General features: G+C 45.1%; 2 protein-coding genes across 8 annotated transcripts; one reads left to right on the forward strand and one right to left on the reverse strand.

Moving 5' to 3' along the window:
* Positions 1-312: 312 nt before the first annotated feature.
* Positions 313-6,646, reverse strand: LOC148652750 (protein VCF1). 4 transcript variants are annotated; one of them, XM_088599873.1, is made up of 4 exons: positions 6,520-6,639; positions 5,177-5,542; positions 3,529-3,643; positions 313-2,705 (listed from the first exon to the last, which is right to left on the reverse strand). In XM_088599873.1, the coding sequence occupies exons 2-4, from the start codon at positions 5,191-5,193 to the stop codon at positions 2,472-2,474; spliced, it is 366 nt and encodes a 121-aa protein (XP_088455999.1). In that variant the 5' UTR covers positions 5,194-5,542; positions 6,520-6,639; the 3' UTR covers positions 313-2,471. The 4 variants fall into 4 exon arrangements, with proteins under 4 accessions (XP_088455999.1, XP_088456000.1, XP_088456002.1 ...); XM_088599874.1 differs by lacking the exon at positions 6,520-6,639 and adding an exon at positions 5,963-6,074; XM_088599876.1 differs by lacking the exon at positions 5,177-5,542 and having other exon boundaries at positions 6,520-6,646.
* On the forward strand, positions 6,530-11,979 carry LOC148652751 (uncharacterized). Of its 4 annotated transcripts, none has more exons than XM_088599864.1 (5): positions 6,530-6,669; positions 7,972-9,156; positions 9,886-10,014; positions 11,050-11,166; positions 11,422-11,979. In XM_088599864.1, exons 1-5 carry the CDS (start codon positions 6,660-6,662, stop codon positions 11,448-11,450), a joined length of 1,470 nt encoding a protein of 489 aa, XP_088455990.1. In that variant the 5' UTR covers positions 6,530-6,659; the 3' UTR covers positions 11,451-11,979. The 4 variants fall into 4 exon arrangements, with proteins under 4 accessions (XP_088455990.1, XP_088455989.1, XP_088455993.1 ...); XM_088599863.1 differs by having other exon boundaries at positions 11,427-11,979; XM_088599867.1 differs by lacking the exon at positions 9,886-10,014.
* Positions 11,980-17,897: the final 5,918 nt, after the last annotated feature.

The following is a 17,897-nucleotide window of genomic DNA, read 5'->3' on the forward strand; positions in this document are numbered from 1 at the left end:
TCCCTGTGACATCTACGGCAAAGTTTAACCAAAAAGCGGGGATGTTCTCACCAACAAAGTTAAATGAAAAAGTTCTGATATCTTCACCAACTATAGATTGCATGCTCAAAGGCTAGCAGAGGACATTGTGCCCAACACACAAGCCCACTCAAATGGCACTTGAAATGGTTTGGGCTACAAGACTCAGCCTGCACTCTGAATAGTTTCAAATTGTAATTAAATATACACCGACCTACACCAACCATCTATTAAAAATGAAAAAAATAACGAACTCTTGCTTTGTGTACTACCTACAAGAAAAGCAAGACAAGATTAAAAATGAAACAACTGTTTATTTCAAATGTAAGAGATGGGTTAAAAAAAACTATCCAGAACTCAAATGTAGGCTAAAAGTTATTGTACATTTCTAAATACAAAACATTATAATCAAATGTTTTTCCATCTTCGCCATACAAAAAACAAAATTTGTGGGTAATATTTAATGGGAACAGTTCAAAAGGTAGCTGGCTGCCTCCTGTCACACTGCACATAAAATGGGAGCCAGGAAAGATGTTAATATTAAAGGGACAAGTGACTCAGTGGTCAGCCAGGTGGGGACTGAGCTCAATGAAGCCCCTGAAGTGTCCAACTCATTTGTTCACTCACCAGCTCTTCCAACCCATCATCCTTTCACAATGGCTATGGAGGAAGTCCCTGGGATATTTACCCACCTTCCTCCTCCAATACCTTGCAGGTTTTCCCCTCAAACACCAGGTCAAAAGGTTATATGTAAAACCTTTCTCCCCGGGAATGTGGAAAACAGGACAGGATAGCTAGTGGGCTCTGTAATGGCGGCACACACGGAGACAAGAGGGTGTTTTTAAACTCGCCCCTTGGCTACACAGTACATCATTACAGACTGAATGAACTCAGCCAAGTGCTAACCTGACTACTGCAGGGTTAAAAACAAGAACCTTTCTTGAGTGGTTTGATTTATAAAACTCTCTCTCCGATGCAGGCAAGTAGGTTTCTGCCAGGCAAAGGATTCATGGTCATTTAACCATTTAAGTAAACCTGCTACTTGTGGTTCATTGGCAAACTGAGAAACCCAACAAAGTATTGCAGTAACATAAGCGATGGTCACTACAAATTAATTTGCTTTAACCAGATACTATATTTCCTACCTAAATTCTGCTACACAAGAACTTAAACTGCTAAATTATTTTCTGTCACCCAAGCCCACTTTGTACTACTAAAACTGGAGACCATAGTTAGACAAATATTAAATTAGGTGCACAACTCTTGTCAGGTCAGCTTAATATGTGTGCCCTTGAAGAGGGTGCTGATGGGCTTGTCTTGCTGGGGGGAGAGGGGGGTCACTTACAGGACTTTGGTTTAACTTTAAAATCTCTTCAGAATGAGTCTGTCGAAGAAGGTGCTCTATATCTTAAATGGAAGTCACACAATGCGTCATGAATTTTGAATCAATATCTTAATTTATTGCTTCAGATGATTTATATTCTCCACCCTACGTTAAAGTGCAAACAATGGAGAGAAAATGTGAAATGGCGCTATAAGCAGATTTTTCACAGAGTCAGGGGTCCACATTTCTGCTAGTTTTTACATGGCAAAGAACACGAGTCTCACGTACTGCTTTCAATTCAGTGATTAAACCAATCCTATAGAATTATGTGAACAGCTCAGTACTCATTCTCTTTCACCAATACAACATAAATATTGTTAAAACAAAGTCACCAATAAGTGCCATCAAACCCCTTTAACTCACCGAGAGGGCCTGGCTTTAATGCAAATCAAAATGTAGCTTCTAAGTACACTAATACAAAGGACCAACTTGAGACATCCTTCGAAACACACTCCCTGACTCAAATCTCTTCTGCGTTATGAAAAAGACTCTTTTAGTTTGCAAATTCCAAGCAACTGTACAAGAAACATGAAAATAACCTCTTCCTACTGTGACCCAACAGCCAAACAGCTGGTAATAACAGAGGACAGATGTCCAGAACCAGATGATTTGAATATGCCACTCAAACCTGGCAAGATACTTCACAGGCCCAGGGTCAGCTTCTCTTCTTTTCACTGCCTTTCTCCGTTCCTCCTATCAGTTTACTCACAACAGGAAAAATAAAGCTTAAATCAAAATATTCACTAAGCTAGGCTTTGTAAACAGCATGTAAACCAGCTTGGCCAACACAGAAGGAGGAAACATGTTTAATCATCAATGCAACCAATGCTATAGTTTTTGGAATATCCTCCATATCAAGAGATGGGCTACACAATGACAACCTGCCCATGGATGAGAGAAGAAAATAAATGTGTTGAAACATGATAAAGCAAGGTCCTTAACAAAAGGACAGGATCTTGTGCAAAGGCTGAATGCTCCATGTCCAGCGCCCCCTCCCTGGTGGCCAGGGGAGAAGCGTGAAGTTGCACGGTCTCCCCTCTCGGGAGGGGGTGGGCGCGGAGGGCGGCAGTCACGTGGCCCCCGGCTGCCCGCGGCTCTGCAGGCTGTGGAAGTGGGCCTCGCGGAGGATGCGGTTGATGCGCTGGTAGGAGCACTGGCTCAGGGACGCGGACTCCTCGGTGAGCTGCGCCGCGCTGGGGGGGCTGCAGGCGCCAGGGTGGTACCCTCCTGCCTCCGCAGACTGGCTGCTGCTCCCCGCCGCTCGCTCCGGGCTGCTGATGGCGCTGCAGTCACTGCTGGAGGACTGCGGAAAGAGGTGAACTGCTTATCCACCGGGCCAGCAGCGCTTACTGATCTCAGGCCTGCCTTTCCTTCGCCCTTGCCGACGCTGAGCAGAAAACCCAGCTGCTGATGTCGCGCTGTCATTGTTTCACTGTCGGGTGTCATTTACAATGGTTTTTCAGAACTGCCACTTACTTAGATGTGCACTGGTGTACAACCCTGGAACTGACTGCACCCAACAAGAGTTTAACCAAGATTAGGGAGAAATGAACACAGAAATCTAGACACTGGACATCTTAAATGTGATTTCTTACCATCTTCCACTTGCTCTCCACTTTCTGCCCCTGCTCTCTTTCAAGTTACTCCAGTACTCAGACATACCTTATGACAGCGTGCTGCACATCTTTACAGGGGAAGCTGCACTTCAGAGCACAACAGCAGAGTCAGTTCAGGCTTAACTTAATAGCTCTTGGAGATCCTGCTTGAGATAGTAGCTGCCATGTATGTGGATTTACAATCAGTGGAAATTGGTACCTGAGTACCAAATAACGTGTTGGGCCTGTGCAAGCAGCAGGAACAGTTTGAGGAGGAAATGACACGCGATTCCACAATGTTCTGAAGTATCTGCAGCCCTAACCCACCCCCTGCTTGCAGCAGGATCACCTGCGGTTACGACTGTGGCAGGGATCATCTCAATTTTCCATGCTTTTCCTCCGCAGCACTTAATCTGAGGATCTTTTCAACCAGGGAGCACGTTGTCCCATGCCCCTCAAATCAACCACGCACTGCCTGCCACAGAAAGGGTCTGCTCAGGTGTAAGGGGAGCAGGTGTCCTCTCCTCTTACCTCCGAGTCCCAGGCATCACGACCCAGCTCAGGGAACAGGGGGTGGCCCGTGCCCCCCCTCTTGGCCTGGGGTAAAAGCTGGCTGTCATCATGGTCACAGCTCCGCCGCCGTTTCCTGTGGGGAACATGGCCATTTCAGAGAAGCACCGCGGTTGTCGCCAGTCTGTCACACTTACTGATTACTGGCCTAGAGCACATACCACCAACCGAACCCCCCCCCAGCTCAGTTTTGTAAAACAATTTGGGCCAGTTCTACCAAAAGTATGGATGGCAGTCGAGCCCTCAACCATCATCTTGATCATCTCGATCTGTCAGTTTACCTTCTTTGTTTCCTTCTACATAGCAGAAGGCATAAAATTCAGAATGACACTGCAGTTTGGGCAACTGTTTTGCAAGTCATGCAAACAGAATTTCTCAGTGACCAAGCATATGGGAGAGTTACCAACCATTTTCTTCACATAGGTTCACTTGGGAACATCAAAATGTGCATACTGCTATGTTGCCATGCTATTCCTTCTTTCAGACCCCTCCACTAAAAATAGAAAACTTATTAAATTTTAAAGAAACTAATTTCAAAAGAGGAACCCATATTTAATTCTTTAGCCAGAGAAGTCAACTGAGAATAAATTTTGTTTCACCATCCTGGCCAAGAGCCTTATACTGCTGCAGCATAGAAAACAAGACAACGAAGAAAAGAACCAATTTAAAATGTAAATAAGGCATGACCACATTAAGTGCAAGTACAAAGCCTGAATGATTATGAACATACAACTCAAAATACCTCATACAAAATGCCAGAATACCAGAATCTAATTGGCCACATTTACTCTGAAAATTGATCCAGTCATTAGCTGTGGCAAACAGATGACTCGTGCCTAAAAACAGCACTTGCTCTTGGAAGGTTCAGTATGATACAATTATAACTGGGGTCAGAGATAACTGTGCAAGTAGTTACAGTATATGGATAGGAAGGACTGTTCTAAAAATGAACAAGCCATTTTCCAAGGCATTTGTCTAGAGGCACAGAAAGCCAATCAAAGAGTAAAGATTACAATGGAAGCTCAATATACTCCTCAAGTAATCATTCTACTTGTTAATTTTAAGAATGTAAAGATCTCAGGCATCAACGTAAAGTCTGGGCAGTAACAACATAAACAGTCCGTAAATAACCAATTATATACCTCGTTAATACTATCCTACTACCCTGCAATTAAAACTATTTACATTAAAGCAAAAGCAGAGAATTCTGTAAGATACAAGTGGCTCATATAGCACCGTAAATGCAGAAAATACATTTATGTACTTAGATTAACTATAATATTATTAATACACTCATCTATACTCAACATCCAGTATTCTCAAACGAAGTATTTAGCTGAATCACAGTTTACACTCCACGACCTGTTTCATTCTAAGCAATTGAAAGTGCTGAAAATAATCTGGCGCACGTAGTTCAGTGAAACTCCTGTAACAACTGAACAACGATCTGCCTGCCTTCACGTAAACCGAGCACCTCATTTAAAACTATTCTGTTGTAAAAGCTATATCGTGCACATTAAATGAACAAAGTACCGGTAACATCTCGAAGTGGGATTTCTTCCAGTAATAACCCAAAACAGAAATCTACAGTAAAACAAACTCCACTCACCTGTTTTCCGACAACATCTAAAACACCACGGGACCAAGAGCTACTGTGAAAACACTTCCTCTTCGCGTCGCCTCTCTCAAGACCAGGGCTTGTCGGGGGACTTTATTTTTGGTTGGACTCTTTCGCCTTCTTAATTCGGTAAACGGACATAACTCACAAATATTCTCAGCCCTCCCAACTACATGCAAATACAACAACGGTCTATCTTCGGAACTGCAACCTGCTTGCGGCAATGCCCGAAGTCTTGAACGACGAGTATTCAAGCACTGTGTCTGTATATTAAGTAACACAGTGTATCGGCCTAGAGGTTAAATCTAGTTTTACAGGCCCACTTATGCACGAACCACGGCTGTTTGGTTTCTCTTTCTGGAGAGGGAAACAAGAAGCAATTTTCTGTTAAAAGACAGTGGCATGAAGACTGAACGGAAGAACCCCCCCTCGTATTACAAGCCAGCCAGCCTGAGTTGTTTAAGTCTTAACTACGGGCTACAGCAAGTCCTCTAAACTCACGTCGTACATTACTTAGATGGTAAAAATCTTAAAGATCAATACTAAGAAAAAAAAATCCCTCCGTCTCAGGTCTATCTACCCCCCTACAAACACAACGACGATTCCTCACAGTCTCTACCCCTGTCGCCCCCGGCTTCAATCTAATTCTCCCCCACCCGGCGCTATCTCATCGATTCTTTTAACATAAAATCAAGATTAAGCTACGTCAAAACATTCTTTTAGCTTAGACACTTCATATCGTTAACGTAAATGATCTGCTTATCGTGAGAATCGCACCGGTTCCACCACCCAGCTCTCCCTCTCCAGCCTCAGTAGGTAGAGCTCCCCAGCTGTTTACATGACATTGCGCCTGCGCAATAAAGCCGGGCAGGTCACTGCAAACCGCTCAGGCAGGAAAAGGCCACCTATATCCTGGATCGCAAATGTCGGTAGGGCTCCCCCCAAAACGTCGTCAGCAACGACATAAATGTGTTTACTTTAAGCTTCAAAACAGAATTGGTATTACTCTTGGTTCAATACTGTGGCGCAGTATAATTCATTTTCCGAAACACAGGCATTTGCGTAAGCTACCTATATTAAGGGCCTTTGCTTGCTACTTGTGGTTTTTTTTTGTCAGATACTTTTGTACAGTACGTATAAGGATGAAACATACTAAGCGCCTAACAGAGTTTAAATATTGCGTGGCTATTTATTGACTATTATTTATTTAGCGACCGAAAGCTACAATGATTATCGTGGTACTGTTTGGTAACATTTCTGAAAAAGTATCAAATTATAAAACGTAATTTTTCCGTTAATAAGTAACGCACAAAATATTTAACATCAAGTCTCACCGCAGTTTCATGCTCTCGGAGTACAAACAGCTGGAAATTCAGGCGACGTCAACCACTCCACCAACGGCCTATGCGCGATATTTTCTAAGCGTCTCTTCTGATTGGCTAGGTCACGAAGCCCGACGACGATTTAAGGAGACATGAGCTCGGGTGAGTTTTTTTTTTAATCTTGAGTAACTTGGCGTTAACTTGTTACGCTACGTTGACATCACAGCTGGTTTTGAATTTTCCAAACCAATCAACGTTCTATCACAATGCGTGTACCCCTTATTCCAAACATTGACGCCCCCTGTATGAAAGTTTGTCTGGTGTGGGTGTCTCTGTCTCCGCTAGTTTTTGTTCCAGCTGACCTGTTAACGGATCTGCTTCTTGTTTAGACTTTTGTTTTTCTGTTTCTGCAATTGGTACGCCCTTAAGTCCATTAATACCGCTTCCCCATAGCTCTCTTTGTCCCGGCTATTATTTTACATCTCCAAATACACCTGTATAAAAGCGGAATTTGTCTGTCTCTGATGTGCAAATAGAACAACCTGGAGCACACTCAGCACAGGCTGGGGTTTTGCACTCTGCTACTGTTTGTGTAGAAAGCAAGAGGAATTTTCCAAGCTCTCAGTCAATCAGAGTGTGGCTTGATATGTACTAGTTCAGGTGGGTAGCTGCGTCAGCATGCATAGGCTGCAAAGGAACAAGTGATAGGTTTATTCCATGCTGAAAAGAGAAGAAAGAAAACACAACGTTTTGGCCGTGTGGCCTTCTTCAGGTGCTCACCGAAACGTTGACTTTTCTGTCTTCTCTTTTCAGCATGGAATAAACCTATCACTTGTTCCTTTGATATGTACTATATGTTCACTGTATGGCCAATGCCATTTGTAATCGTTCTGCCAGTTCTCTTTGTGTTCAGTGATTTGCTGTGATCTCACCTGGTCTGGATTAATGTAAGAGATAAGATCACTTTATTGGCCATATGCAATTTCATGTTTTAGGAATTTGTCTTTTCGCATTCCCCAACTTGCTCTCCATGAGACACACAGACAGGGAGAGAAGCTGGGGGTCAAAGCGCAGGGTCAGCCATTTATACGGCACCCCTGGAGCAGTTGGTTAAGGGCCTTGCTCAGGGGCCCAATGGAGTAGGATTCCTGTGCCAGCCGCGGGATATGAACCAGCAACCTTCCTGCCACAGGTGCAGATCCTTAGCCACAGAGCCCCCTCACAAGTACCACACAGATCTGTCATATTGTAATTCAGCACTGCACTTGCCAGGTAAAACATTGAAATAGAGATAAATAAGTCTACGTAAAGGTAGTACAGCCTCTTTCTGTGGTCTTTATTTTAATGTGCAGTTGACCTGGATTTACTTGCTTGTGAAACAATGAAGTAAAAGAATGAGACAGAAAAGTAAAACATGGACATGTCTTTTAAAATGGTTTTGAAAGTTTTTTTTTTCTTTATCAGACAATAGATCTGGTTTGGGTTCTCCTGGGATGGAGGAGTGTCCGTTTTGTGGCAGGCCTTTCAAGAGGCTAAAATCGCACCTTCCTCACTGCAAAATGGCTCCTGTCACCAGTGGAACGAAAAGCCCCAAAGCATTATTATTCCTCGAGACCAGTGCAACTCTGGAGAAACAGACTACAGCAGCCAAGACAAAGAAGAAGAAGGTCACCATGGATACAGAGACTTCAAAAAAAGGCCCTACAAATAAAAATGACATATCTCAAGACGTGGGTGAAAACAAAGTGGATCTGCAGTGGAAGAGATCCAGTGTTGAGCACCAGGCTGTGAAGAAGCAGGTTTTGTCCCCTTCAAAAAACAGAGTAAAGAAAAGTATTTCTGTCTCTCAGCATCAGTCCAGACCTGCAGAGCCAGGAAGAAGTTCAGTTTCCATTCAGAAGGATTCTGGCACGTGTAGTGTAGGAGTCCCCGAGGCACAGAGGCAGGGTACTCCCAAAGCCAACTGCCCCAGGACAAAGCAGGACCACAGCTTGTCTTTGAAATCTCCCATCGATACTCCTGCGCGGCAGGAGACATCTCAAGGCCAGTGTACGGCATCTGTCACTGCAAGCAAGAGTGGGACAGAAGCGACGCCGAGTGATGGAAGAAATTACAGGAAAACGGATGTTTGGGAGCACATCCAATACAGCTTGATGAGCGAGAAAGGATCAGTTGCATGTTACCAAAGCAATATGAGAACAAAGGGATATAGTGGCGCATCGGGGTGTGTGGAAGAAAACCACCACTTGACCAAGATAATGGAGAATTTCAGCGTCAAGACCTATAAACCTGCATGCACTAATGGAGCCAGTGAAAGAGCTCTCACAGACGGGAATCGTGGCAGTAGAGTAGCGAGTGCATCATGGCTAGATGGGTCAAAGCCTGCAGGCTGCATCGCTGGCAGAGCTGCACGCGAGAGTGGAGATCTCCGGGGAGCCCCTCGGCCTGCGCCTCGTGCTCCAGGGGCCGTGGCCATGAAGCCCGTCACTGTCGCGGCTCCTGACCGGCCCGCCGCACCGAGAGGCCTGGAGTGGTTCGCAGAGCTGGGCCCGGGCTATCGGGCCATCGGGTTCTCCATGCTCCCTCTGCAGCCCCTCCCTGGACTCGCGGACAACAGGACAGGCCAGCGCCCAGGGCCAGTGGGAACAGGTACAGAACTATCGACATGGCTGAGATGAGTAATCTCTGCATGAGTACTCGTTATCTGGATATTATCCATCCATCAGTATTGGATTGGAAGCGTATGGACTCACAGGAACACTTAAAACCATACCAAAAAGAATCTCTGTAAAACATGTGTCAGCACAGCCATCCTGCACTTTGAGATTAATTCTCCATGTTAAGTTTTAACTTTACTGAAAAGCTTTAAACCAGAGTATAAAATAAGTTGAAGAGATTGCTTCACCTCTGTTTGCTTTGCAGATGCAGCCTGATAGAATTAGAATGTTCCATTGTAAAAAGGAGTAGAGAAGAACACTATGTAACTAGAAGACATTTTGACAGAACCTGGATAATGCAAAGTCCTGTGCCTGTGATCTGAAGCCAAAGGGTATTACAAGCCTGAAGGATCAAAACCCAAGCTTAGTGAGGCTAATTGGAAATGGGAAATGTAAATGTTTGCTTGAACTAGGACCGTTATTAAACCCCCAGTTTGTGTCAGCAGGTCTTGCTGCTCTGCTGAGTGGGATAGTGGTTCTGTTCCAGGCTAGGTCAGCAATGGCCACATCATTGTCCCAGCGGCATTGTTTTAGCTGTGCATGTGGTCCCCAGTCTGGGTCACTGAGGTGGTGGTGGAGCTACAGTGCTCGGATCAGTGCCTGCTGTGTGCAGCGCAGGGCAGGCTGCTGACGCGCAGTGTTTGTGTGTGTGTGTGTGCAGGTCCTCCGACACAGTTTCCCGTAGCTCTGGCGCAGCGCAGACTGATGGAGGTGCAGCTGGGGGAGCTGCCTGCCTGGCTGGCCATGGGCACAATGACACCCTGGGTGGGGATGGCAGCTCTGCGCCGAGGTCAGCAGAATCCATTGTTGTCTTACCTGGTCTCAACTCCAGCAGGTTCCAGGTCTTTATCCGTTGAAGAGTGTAGGCTCCCTGTCGAGACCTGCATGGCTGTGGCTCTCCAGGAGCAGGAGTGATCGGAGAGAGTGCACCGATCCAGCAGGCTCAAGTGAAAGAACAGAGCAGATGTCGGCAGGGAGCAGTGGGCTGATAAGAAAAAAGGGATGTGAAAAACACTGGGGTCACTCAAGCCTTTTCTACTTGTAGAGTTCCTGCAGCTCCTTTTGAGGTTTTAGTGAAATCTTTAATTAGAGCATAGCGTCTCAGTCCTGGTCCTGAAAGAGCCCTGTGTTAGCCTGTTTTTTTTGTTCAAGCTGACTCCTAATTACCAAAACTAATTGATCCCTTTAAATGAAACACTTGCTTCAGCAGACCTTTTTAACCTCGTTCTGTACCCCGTCCTTGATTAAAAAAACAAATGCTCAGCTGCAGGCAAGTTTTTTTCAAGAGATTTAGTGCGCACAAACCTGTTATTTTAGTTTTGATAATAATAATTGCTTTCACTTATATAGCGCGTTTCTGGACACTCCACACAAAGTGCTTTACAGGTAATGGGGTCTCCCCTCCACCACCACCAGTGTGCAGCATCCACCTGGATGTGCTTATTATGTTGCTGCTCCTTTATTTCTGCCTGAGTAGCTCTTAATAAGTGATCAATTATCTTACAATGCTTTCTTTCAAAAAGGGAGATCTGTTAACACTGAAAATGGTACCGTGAAAACGCTGATGACAAACCCAATCCATAGTAAAGAGCTGTGAAACTCCTAAGTTCAATGTCTTGACAATTGGAGGTCGGTTGTCCTCCAAGATCAAGACCTGAAAAAAAGACGACAGGGGAATCAGGACCAGGGCTGGCTCTGCACATTGGTGGTGGTGGAGGGGATCTCCATTACCTGTAAAGAGCTTTGAGTGGAGTGTCCAGAAAAGCGCTATATAAGTGTAAGCAATTATTATTATTATAATTATTGTGTATTGTTGTTCTTGCAGGCTGGCAGAGGTACTATAGCAAGTATATTGATGTGAGGAAAGGTGGAGCTGGGGGCTTGACCATGCTGCTGGCTGCCTACTGTGTCCTTAGCTACAGCTGGAATTACCCACATCTCAGTGAGTAGAGCTCCCTTCTGTGAATGGCATCAGCTGCCTCATGTACATCACACACTGGCACGTTCATTATTTTCTACTGCTGAAAACTTATTACCCAGGGGGTCCACCTTCTTTTTTTATTGAAGTATTTGAATAGTTCAGCCCAAACCCTAACTGAGATGAAGGCGAGGCATGGTTGGGATTAATTGCTTTGTTGGCTGAACCCGCCTGGCTGCTGTTGTTTTTTTGGGCCTCCCTGTCATCATGTCATTTCAGAGCAGCAGCGCTGGAGGAAGTATCACTGAAGACCGGGACACTCCGGTTCCTGCAGCAGGTCACATGGCAGCCCTGACTGGAGCGACACACTGCACAAGCAGGCATACAGCCTGTCTAACTGCTTCGTGTTCCATGTGAGCACCGGACTCAGACCTGGATACTGGACTGGACTGGACCAGATTCACCTTGTTTTCTAGGTTGAAATAGCTGGCAAAATCAAATACTCCTCAGGCCCCCTCCAGAATCAGGAGTACTTCACCTGCTGAGTGCAGTAGCTGGAAGCTTATATACGCTGGATGTCTTTACATTGAGAAGGCCTTACTTTTTAACATAGGGTAGGCTCGCACTTCCTTTACCTGTAAGTTATATTTACTAAGTGTGAGATTTTGCAGGGTCTCCTGTTGAATTTTTGCATGAGCTAGAAGTGTGAGAAATTACATTTTTTAACAAGTGCTAATCATGTATCTGCTGTAGAGTATATTTATTACAGTCATGCCCCATTGAATGTGGGTCTGTTTCTCTGCTCAGGTCTGAAGTGTGTGCTTCCCATTCTCTGGATTTAAAAAGCAAGCGTTATTTTCCAAGTGGTCACCAGAGGGCGGTCTAGTAACTTGCATCACTCATCTAATTGAAAAGTATTTTACAAATCTGCTTAAGAGCATTCTGATACACCGAATGTGCTAACACACAAACTTTATTTTATAAAAGCAAAAAAAACTTTCAATTAAATGTAACTATTTTACATAATTATTTCATAAAATCATATTTGAAGCAATTCCATCTGTCTTCTTTAGGAAGATATACATTGACATTTTGTTAGTAAGTTTCAAGTCACCTTGCAGTCTTCTCTGTTCAAGATTAAAAAGGTATTGCAAATTGCCCAGAAGACCTTGTATGAGTATTCAAAATCCTGAGAACACTAACAAAGTCAACCTAGCCACCTTCAGAATTACAGAGAATGGCATTCTAATGAGAATAAAGACAACACATTGAACAATCTCAAGGACACAGATGTTTAACCTTCACTCAAGTAATATGAATAGCTAAACAGAGACATTGCAAATACAGGACTGCTGCTAAAAAGTAAAACCAAAAGGGTGATCTGTAATGATTCCAAAGTCATCTGTAGCTCTTTTTTGTATTTCTATGTACATCCTTTTCCACTTCCCTATAATGTACATATCATGTAGCTGGATAAAAATAATCTTGTACTTTAACTCACTGTCCAGTTCTGATATTAAGGCAGTTTTTAAAACTAACACTAGAAATTATGCAGACGATGTTACTTGTAGCATTTGCGTGCTCACATTGGCGTGAGAAAGTTGTGATACAATTTGGATTTTACTCAAATCCATTAGGGCTATTCAAACATTTGGAAACTTAACATATAATGAAAGAGTAGCAGCTCCTTACAGTCCAAATCAGAAGTACAGAAGTAATGATTTTTTTGCATCACATACCTATAACAGCCTATGTTCAAAATTAATCATCTTCCTATTTCCTTTTAAATTGGACTCTGCTAAAAGATAAGAGTCTATTAAATACTGATAAAATCAAATCAGTAATAAATAATATCATGGGCTTTGTGAACCAACCCTACATTATAGTAATTGATTTATATAACATCTTTTATCCAAATTGATCTGAAACGGATTCACACATAGTAGGGACCCACTTCATCTCCCCTGTGAAGTGCACCCCTCACCTGTGGGGGGAGACGCCTGGCCTTCACCTGACAGGTGAACAAGTGAAGTGAGAAATTGATTCACTGAATTAAGTGGGGACTTCAAGTACAGACCGTGCTCAGATCATTACTGGATTCTGACAAAGTCACTTAGCCTGTTCCAGCAATCAGGAAGTAAGACACACACCCCCTCGAAACTTAGGAACAGGCTACAGGCATGTGGAGCCCAAGTGAGAGGTTAGACAGAGGAAAAAAAAGAGACCCTCACAAAAAAACAAGTCTCTCATCCCACCTCACAGGGTGATGTAGACAGGACTGACACAGAGCTGTAGGGGGACAGTGACCCTTTTGTAGTAATTTGTGCATTGTAAAAAAAAAATATTGCTCTTTAAATCTGAATCCATTATTATTACTAGTGGGAGAATGTATTGCCTGTCAGATGAACAGGCAAGACAGCTCAGTACCTTTCAGGAGAGCAAAGTTAAAAAAAAAATCTTAAAAACAGGACCTTCTCCGCTCTTCACTGCAAATTGGCAAGACGGTGTTGGAACTGCAGGGCTGAAAAACAAACGCCGTGTGTATCCATCCTAATGGAGCATGACAGTATTGGGTGCCTTGTCAAAAAGTTAAAGGATGATGTAGCTGCGATGGAAAGCTTTCTCCTCCGCAGGCCTGGGCGCACATCCAGCTGGGTCAGCAGCAAATGCAATCTGGCAGTGCTGTGAGCTAAGACACCATTAGGAATTAGTCTGCACCGCACAAGGTATTAAAGAGCTCGGTTGCACTGGACAGTTAATACAGACGCAATGGAACACATTCTGAGAAGTGCTTGAATATATTAAAAAGCTTCGGGTGCAACAGCGTTTCAACACGTTTTTTCTTATAGACAGGCTATAACGCACAGACATGCTTTTTTCATTTCCCACTGAGGCCCTCGGCTCGCTAGCGGCTGAGTCATTTACTTGAAGTTAATTAGGTCCCGTAATTTCGTCAAGTGCTTCCTGCTCTTTTCCTGCCTCTGACAGATGGAACAGAACTTTTTTTTTCCTTTTCCTCTACTCACTTTCAGGGTTACTGGTTGCTGCTAGCCCTGCCTATTTAAGCAGCTTTAAAGAAAGGAAAATGAATCGAAAGATGCTTTTCTTCTATTTTAAAAGAATTCTGTAATTTGGCACCCATCTTGGATACAGAGGTCTGACTTGGTCCTGAGCTCTTACATTTAACCCCTCCTGTACCGAGAGGACTGTTAGCACCCCCCATTCTAAACTACACCCCAACATTATGCATGATGGCGAACACAAAGTGGAGTTATTGTTCTCGCTATTACAGGAAAATAGCGTTATTACAGGAAAAGGTTACATCCCTGTACTGTGTGTGTTCTGCTGCAATATCGGCATTTCTCTCTAGACAATATGGGGCAAATTAAACCACCCAGAAGACAGGGTAGGCAGAAAAGGACCACACAAGGCAGAACAGTGCTCTCCTGATCACGCGGGACCTCTATAATTAATATAATGCTATAATTAACAAATAGCCTTTATAGTGCACATGTACATACTTTTAATTTATTCCTTAAACATCGGACGATGCCTTGTAAACATACTCCACTGCTATGGAGCGCGTCTGCATGAGCTTGCGCGGAGAAACGCTACTTCAGCAGTAGCCTTCAGGCGTCATGTTGCACTTCTGCAAGATCCCGCAGGGGGGCGCTAGTGCACAACCAGCGTGGCAACTGCTTCCCTCTTCCCTCCCCATCACGCCCCTCGGCACTGGCAGGAACTCGGGAAAGGGCGAGGTCTCGAACTCCAATTAAAATGTTTCGTTCCTCAGTACAAGAAAACCGACGGGTTTTGTGTCGAATCAACGAACGCTCTGAATTGCCCGCATCCGAGCGGGACAATGTCTAACTCCCCCCCAACAGGTTTACTGAAGTTATCCAAACAGCCGCAAGAGGGCAGTGTCGCCTACAAAGCAGTAGCCTGGTTCAGAATTCAAAACGAGACTTCAATTAATGAAGTATAATCGATTTAATACCTCACTTTGTCTTGAACTTTTTATGCATGGCAGTAACAAACCACGAAGTGCACGGCTGCAAGTACCCACGCCGATGTTTGAGAAAATAGCCACTTGGTTTTTCGCAAGGATTCGAAAACGCGAAGGAGGGAGTACATTTTACTTCACCGACTGTAATACAGAGTTCAGCCGCCCAGCCCTAAGATCATGCGCTCTCTCAAGTTACCGTGTTGTCAAGGTCAAACAACGAGAAAGGGACAAAAGGGAGGCGCTCGGTTGTCTTCCCACAGTGAGAAACTTTTAATTTCACTAACAGCTTCTGGCCGGTTCTCCCTCTTTCTCCTTCCAGCAGTAATTCATCTTCACGGCGTTCAGGTACCTTTTCATCAACAGCACCGCGCAGCCTAAGTAGAAGACGACACGGTGTGGGCTGGTACTGCATGGAACACGCCGGTGACAGCCGGTGTCAATGCTGACGATGTAATTTACACACATTTTACCAGTTCCCTCCCTCCGCCTCCCAAACCAGTCACATGTAGACGGTGGGGGGGTGGTGCCGATAGCGCAGCTGTTTCACGCTCAAGCGCTGTGCATCTGTCCGCCTGCGGATCCGGGCTCTAGAAGCCCCCAGCTCCGGGACGTGCGGTCGGGGGGCTCCTTGTTATGCCAGATGAAGAGAGTCGGCATCTGGCGCGCAGCTGTGGGTCACGCTCCACCGACTCCCATTACAAACCAGGAGAAGTCCCTGCGTCTTCCAGCGGGGCTACAGCCGGAATTCTTAAACGAACAAGGCTTGGTTCTTCGAAGTTGAGCAAGGGCCCCAATATGAGCAAGACGTTAGGGCTCTCAGAGACACTCACACAATAGAATCTCACCATAGTGTACAGACAGCACCTAGGTAGTCCTAGGTTTTTTTTGCTGCTGGGTAGTGAATTCTAACACAGGGTGGATATCTTGGGCATCAGATAACTACCCTAAAATGATGGACAAAACGGACCATCAGCAGAGAAGAAAGCCTTTTAACGTTACTGCGCCGCTCCCAGACTCGGCCAGCCATTGCCGATCCCTGCTGTTGCCCGGAACAGTGTCGTTCCAGGCAGGACGGCGGGGAGTCCCGTTTCAGTCCACGCTCGTTGTCAACAGCTGCTCCTGTTTGCCCAGGAAGGACAATGAGCTGCACCCCGGGCCCAGCCGACACCATTGTGCCCCGGGCCCTGCCTCGTGAGTGCGCCGCATACGATTTGCATTCATTCGCTCCTGCTGGACAATAGTTCCCTCAATTCCCAGCCGTGCCCTACCTCTTAACCCGGCCCCCCAGCTCCTGCACGGTCTCAGCCTCCAGCCCGTTCGCTGTCGCCATTATCAGACAAATCCCCACAAGGCCTTGAAATTGCCTGGGAAAAATGTGAAACATAACGCACAAGAGAAAGATGTGAAGGGCGCATGGCTAGCAAAGAGCGCAGAAAGTTTCAAGCATATTTCGAGAACAAAAATGGAACTAATACCAGACGACCAGGAGATGTGCTTCTGGGTCACAGCTCTGGCAGTGGGGCTCTGCACACGAGCTGGCGGAGTCGCACAAGGGGGCTGCAGCAGGAACAGAACCTTCTTGTGACCCTCCCTACACCTCTGTTAAAGTCCCACTGCAGTCAACTGCACCTCTTCTTCCACACACCTCCTCATTCCTCCTCGTCACGAAACATCTCGTCTTACACCACAGACAAATCGTTTCTGAGCCTTTACTGTGCTAGCACAAAGCAGGCATTGTACTGGCCTGCACTGGAAAAACAGGGCAGCTCGTCTTACCCCAGCGAGCGTGGCATCCGACTGCCAGGCCAACAGGCTGGACAGAGTGAACCGAGGCATTCACCAGGCTGGAGGAACTGAACCCTGCACAAGGGCACCTTGATTCGAGTTTTCAAAATCCACACGAGCGTCAACCCAGCAGACTTCAGCAGCACGGAATGAAACGCCAAGCAGAGAACTCGAGCAGAAACTGCGCTGAACTCCTTTTAAAACTGATAACAGAAGGAGCATCTTCACACAAAGGGTTGTGGGAGTATGGAACTGGAACAAGATACCCAGCTATGGTGCTGAAGCCAACACCAGTTCCTTTGAAGAAATGGCTGGATGAGATCAAAGGTCACCTGAATGAGCTCCACATGTCAAATGGGATCCTCTTGTCTGTAACCTTTCTTCCAACAATAGACTAAACAGGGAAAAGTAAACATGGAAAATCAGGGAATCCATCACAGCTCTGTTCTTTTCCAAGAGGATGAGATCGTTCTTGGAAAGACAAGGGAGAGAGAACCTTTTGTCAACATCTATGTAGTATATTGTTAAAGACTTCTCTCTCATTGCACTTTTTTTCTTCTCTTTATGGCACGTTCTTTTTTTTGGTAACCCATCTCCTATTGTAATTCCTACTTTATCAATTTTCTCATTAGATGTAAACTGATTACAGAATAACAATTCAATCTAATTGTGTGCTTCCACAGAATCTCACCCGCTTGCTCCAGTACTGCTTTAGTTAGACCTTCTCTGGTAGAAACAAATCAGTCCGCCAACCACGTAGTAATATAATAATAATATCATTACATCTCGAGCACTTTTCTTGACTCCCCACTCAAGTTATGGGTGCTCCCCTCCTCCACCAATGTGTAGCACCCACCTGTATGACGCGACACCAGCCACAGTGTGCCAATACGCTCAATCAGGGTGAACACCCCTGCTCTTTACAAGAAAGCCCTGGGGTTTTGAATGAGCAGAGATCCAGGAC

This window comes from Lepisosteus platostomus, chromosome 11 (genome assembly GCF_059453375.1).
Source record: "Lepisosteus platostomus isolate fLepPlt1 chromosome 11, fLepPlt1.hap1, whole genome shotgun sequence".
In the NCBI taxonomy this organism is placed as follows: Eukaryota; Metazoa; Chordata; class Actinopteri; order Semionotiformes; family Lepisosteidae; genus Lepisosteus; species Lepisosteus platostomus.

What these genes read in the sequence shown, in the direction of transcription:
- LOC148652750 (XM_088599873.1), bottom strand. An exon ending in GTGATGCCTGGGACTCGGAG is followed by an intron (nt 2,706 to 3,528) that starts GTAAGAGGAGAG and finishes CTCTTTCCGCAG; the next exon opens with TCCTCCAGCAGTGACTGCAG.
- LOC148652751 (XM_088599863.1), top strand. An exon ending in CCCAGGGCCAGTGGGAACAG is followed by an intron (nt 9,157 to 9,885) that starts GTACAGAACTAT and finishes GTGTGTGTGCAG; the next exon opens with GTCCTCCGACACAGTTTCCC. An exon ending in GATGGCAGCTCTGCGCCGAG is followed by an intron (nt 10,015 to 11,049) that starts GTCAGCAGAATC and finishes TTGTTCTTGCAG; the next exon opens with GCTGGCAGAGGTACTATAGC.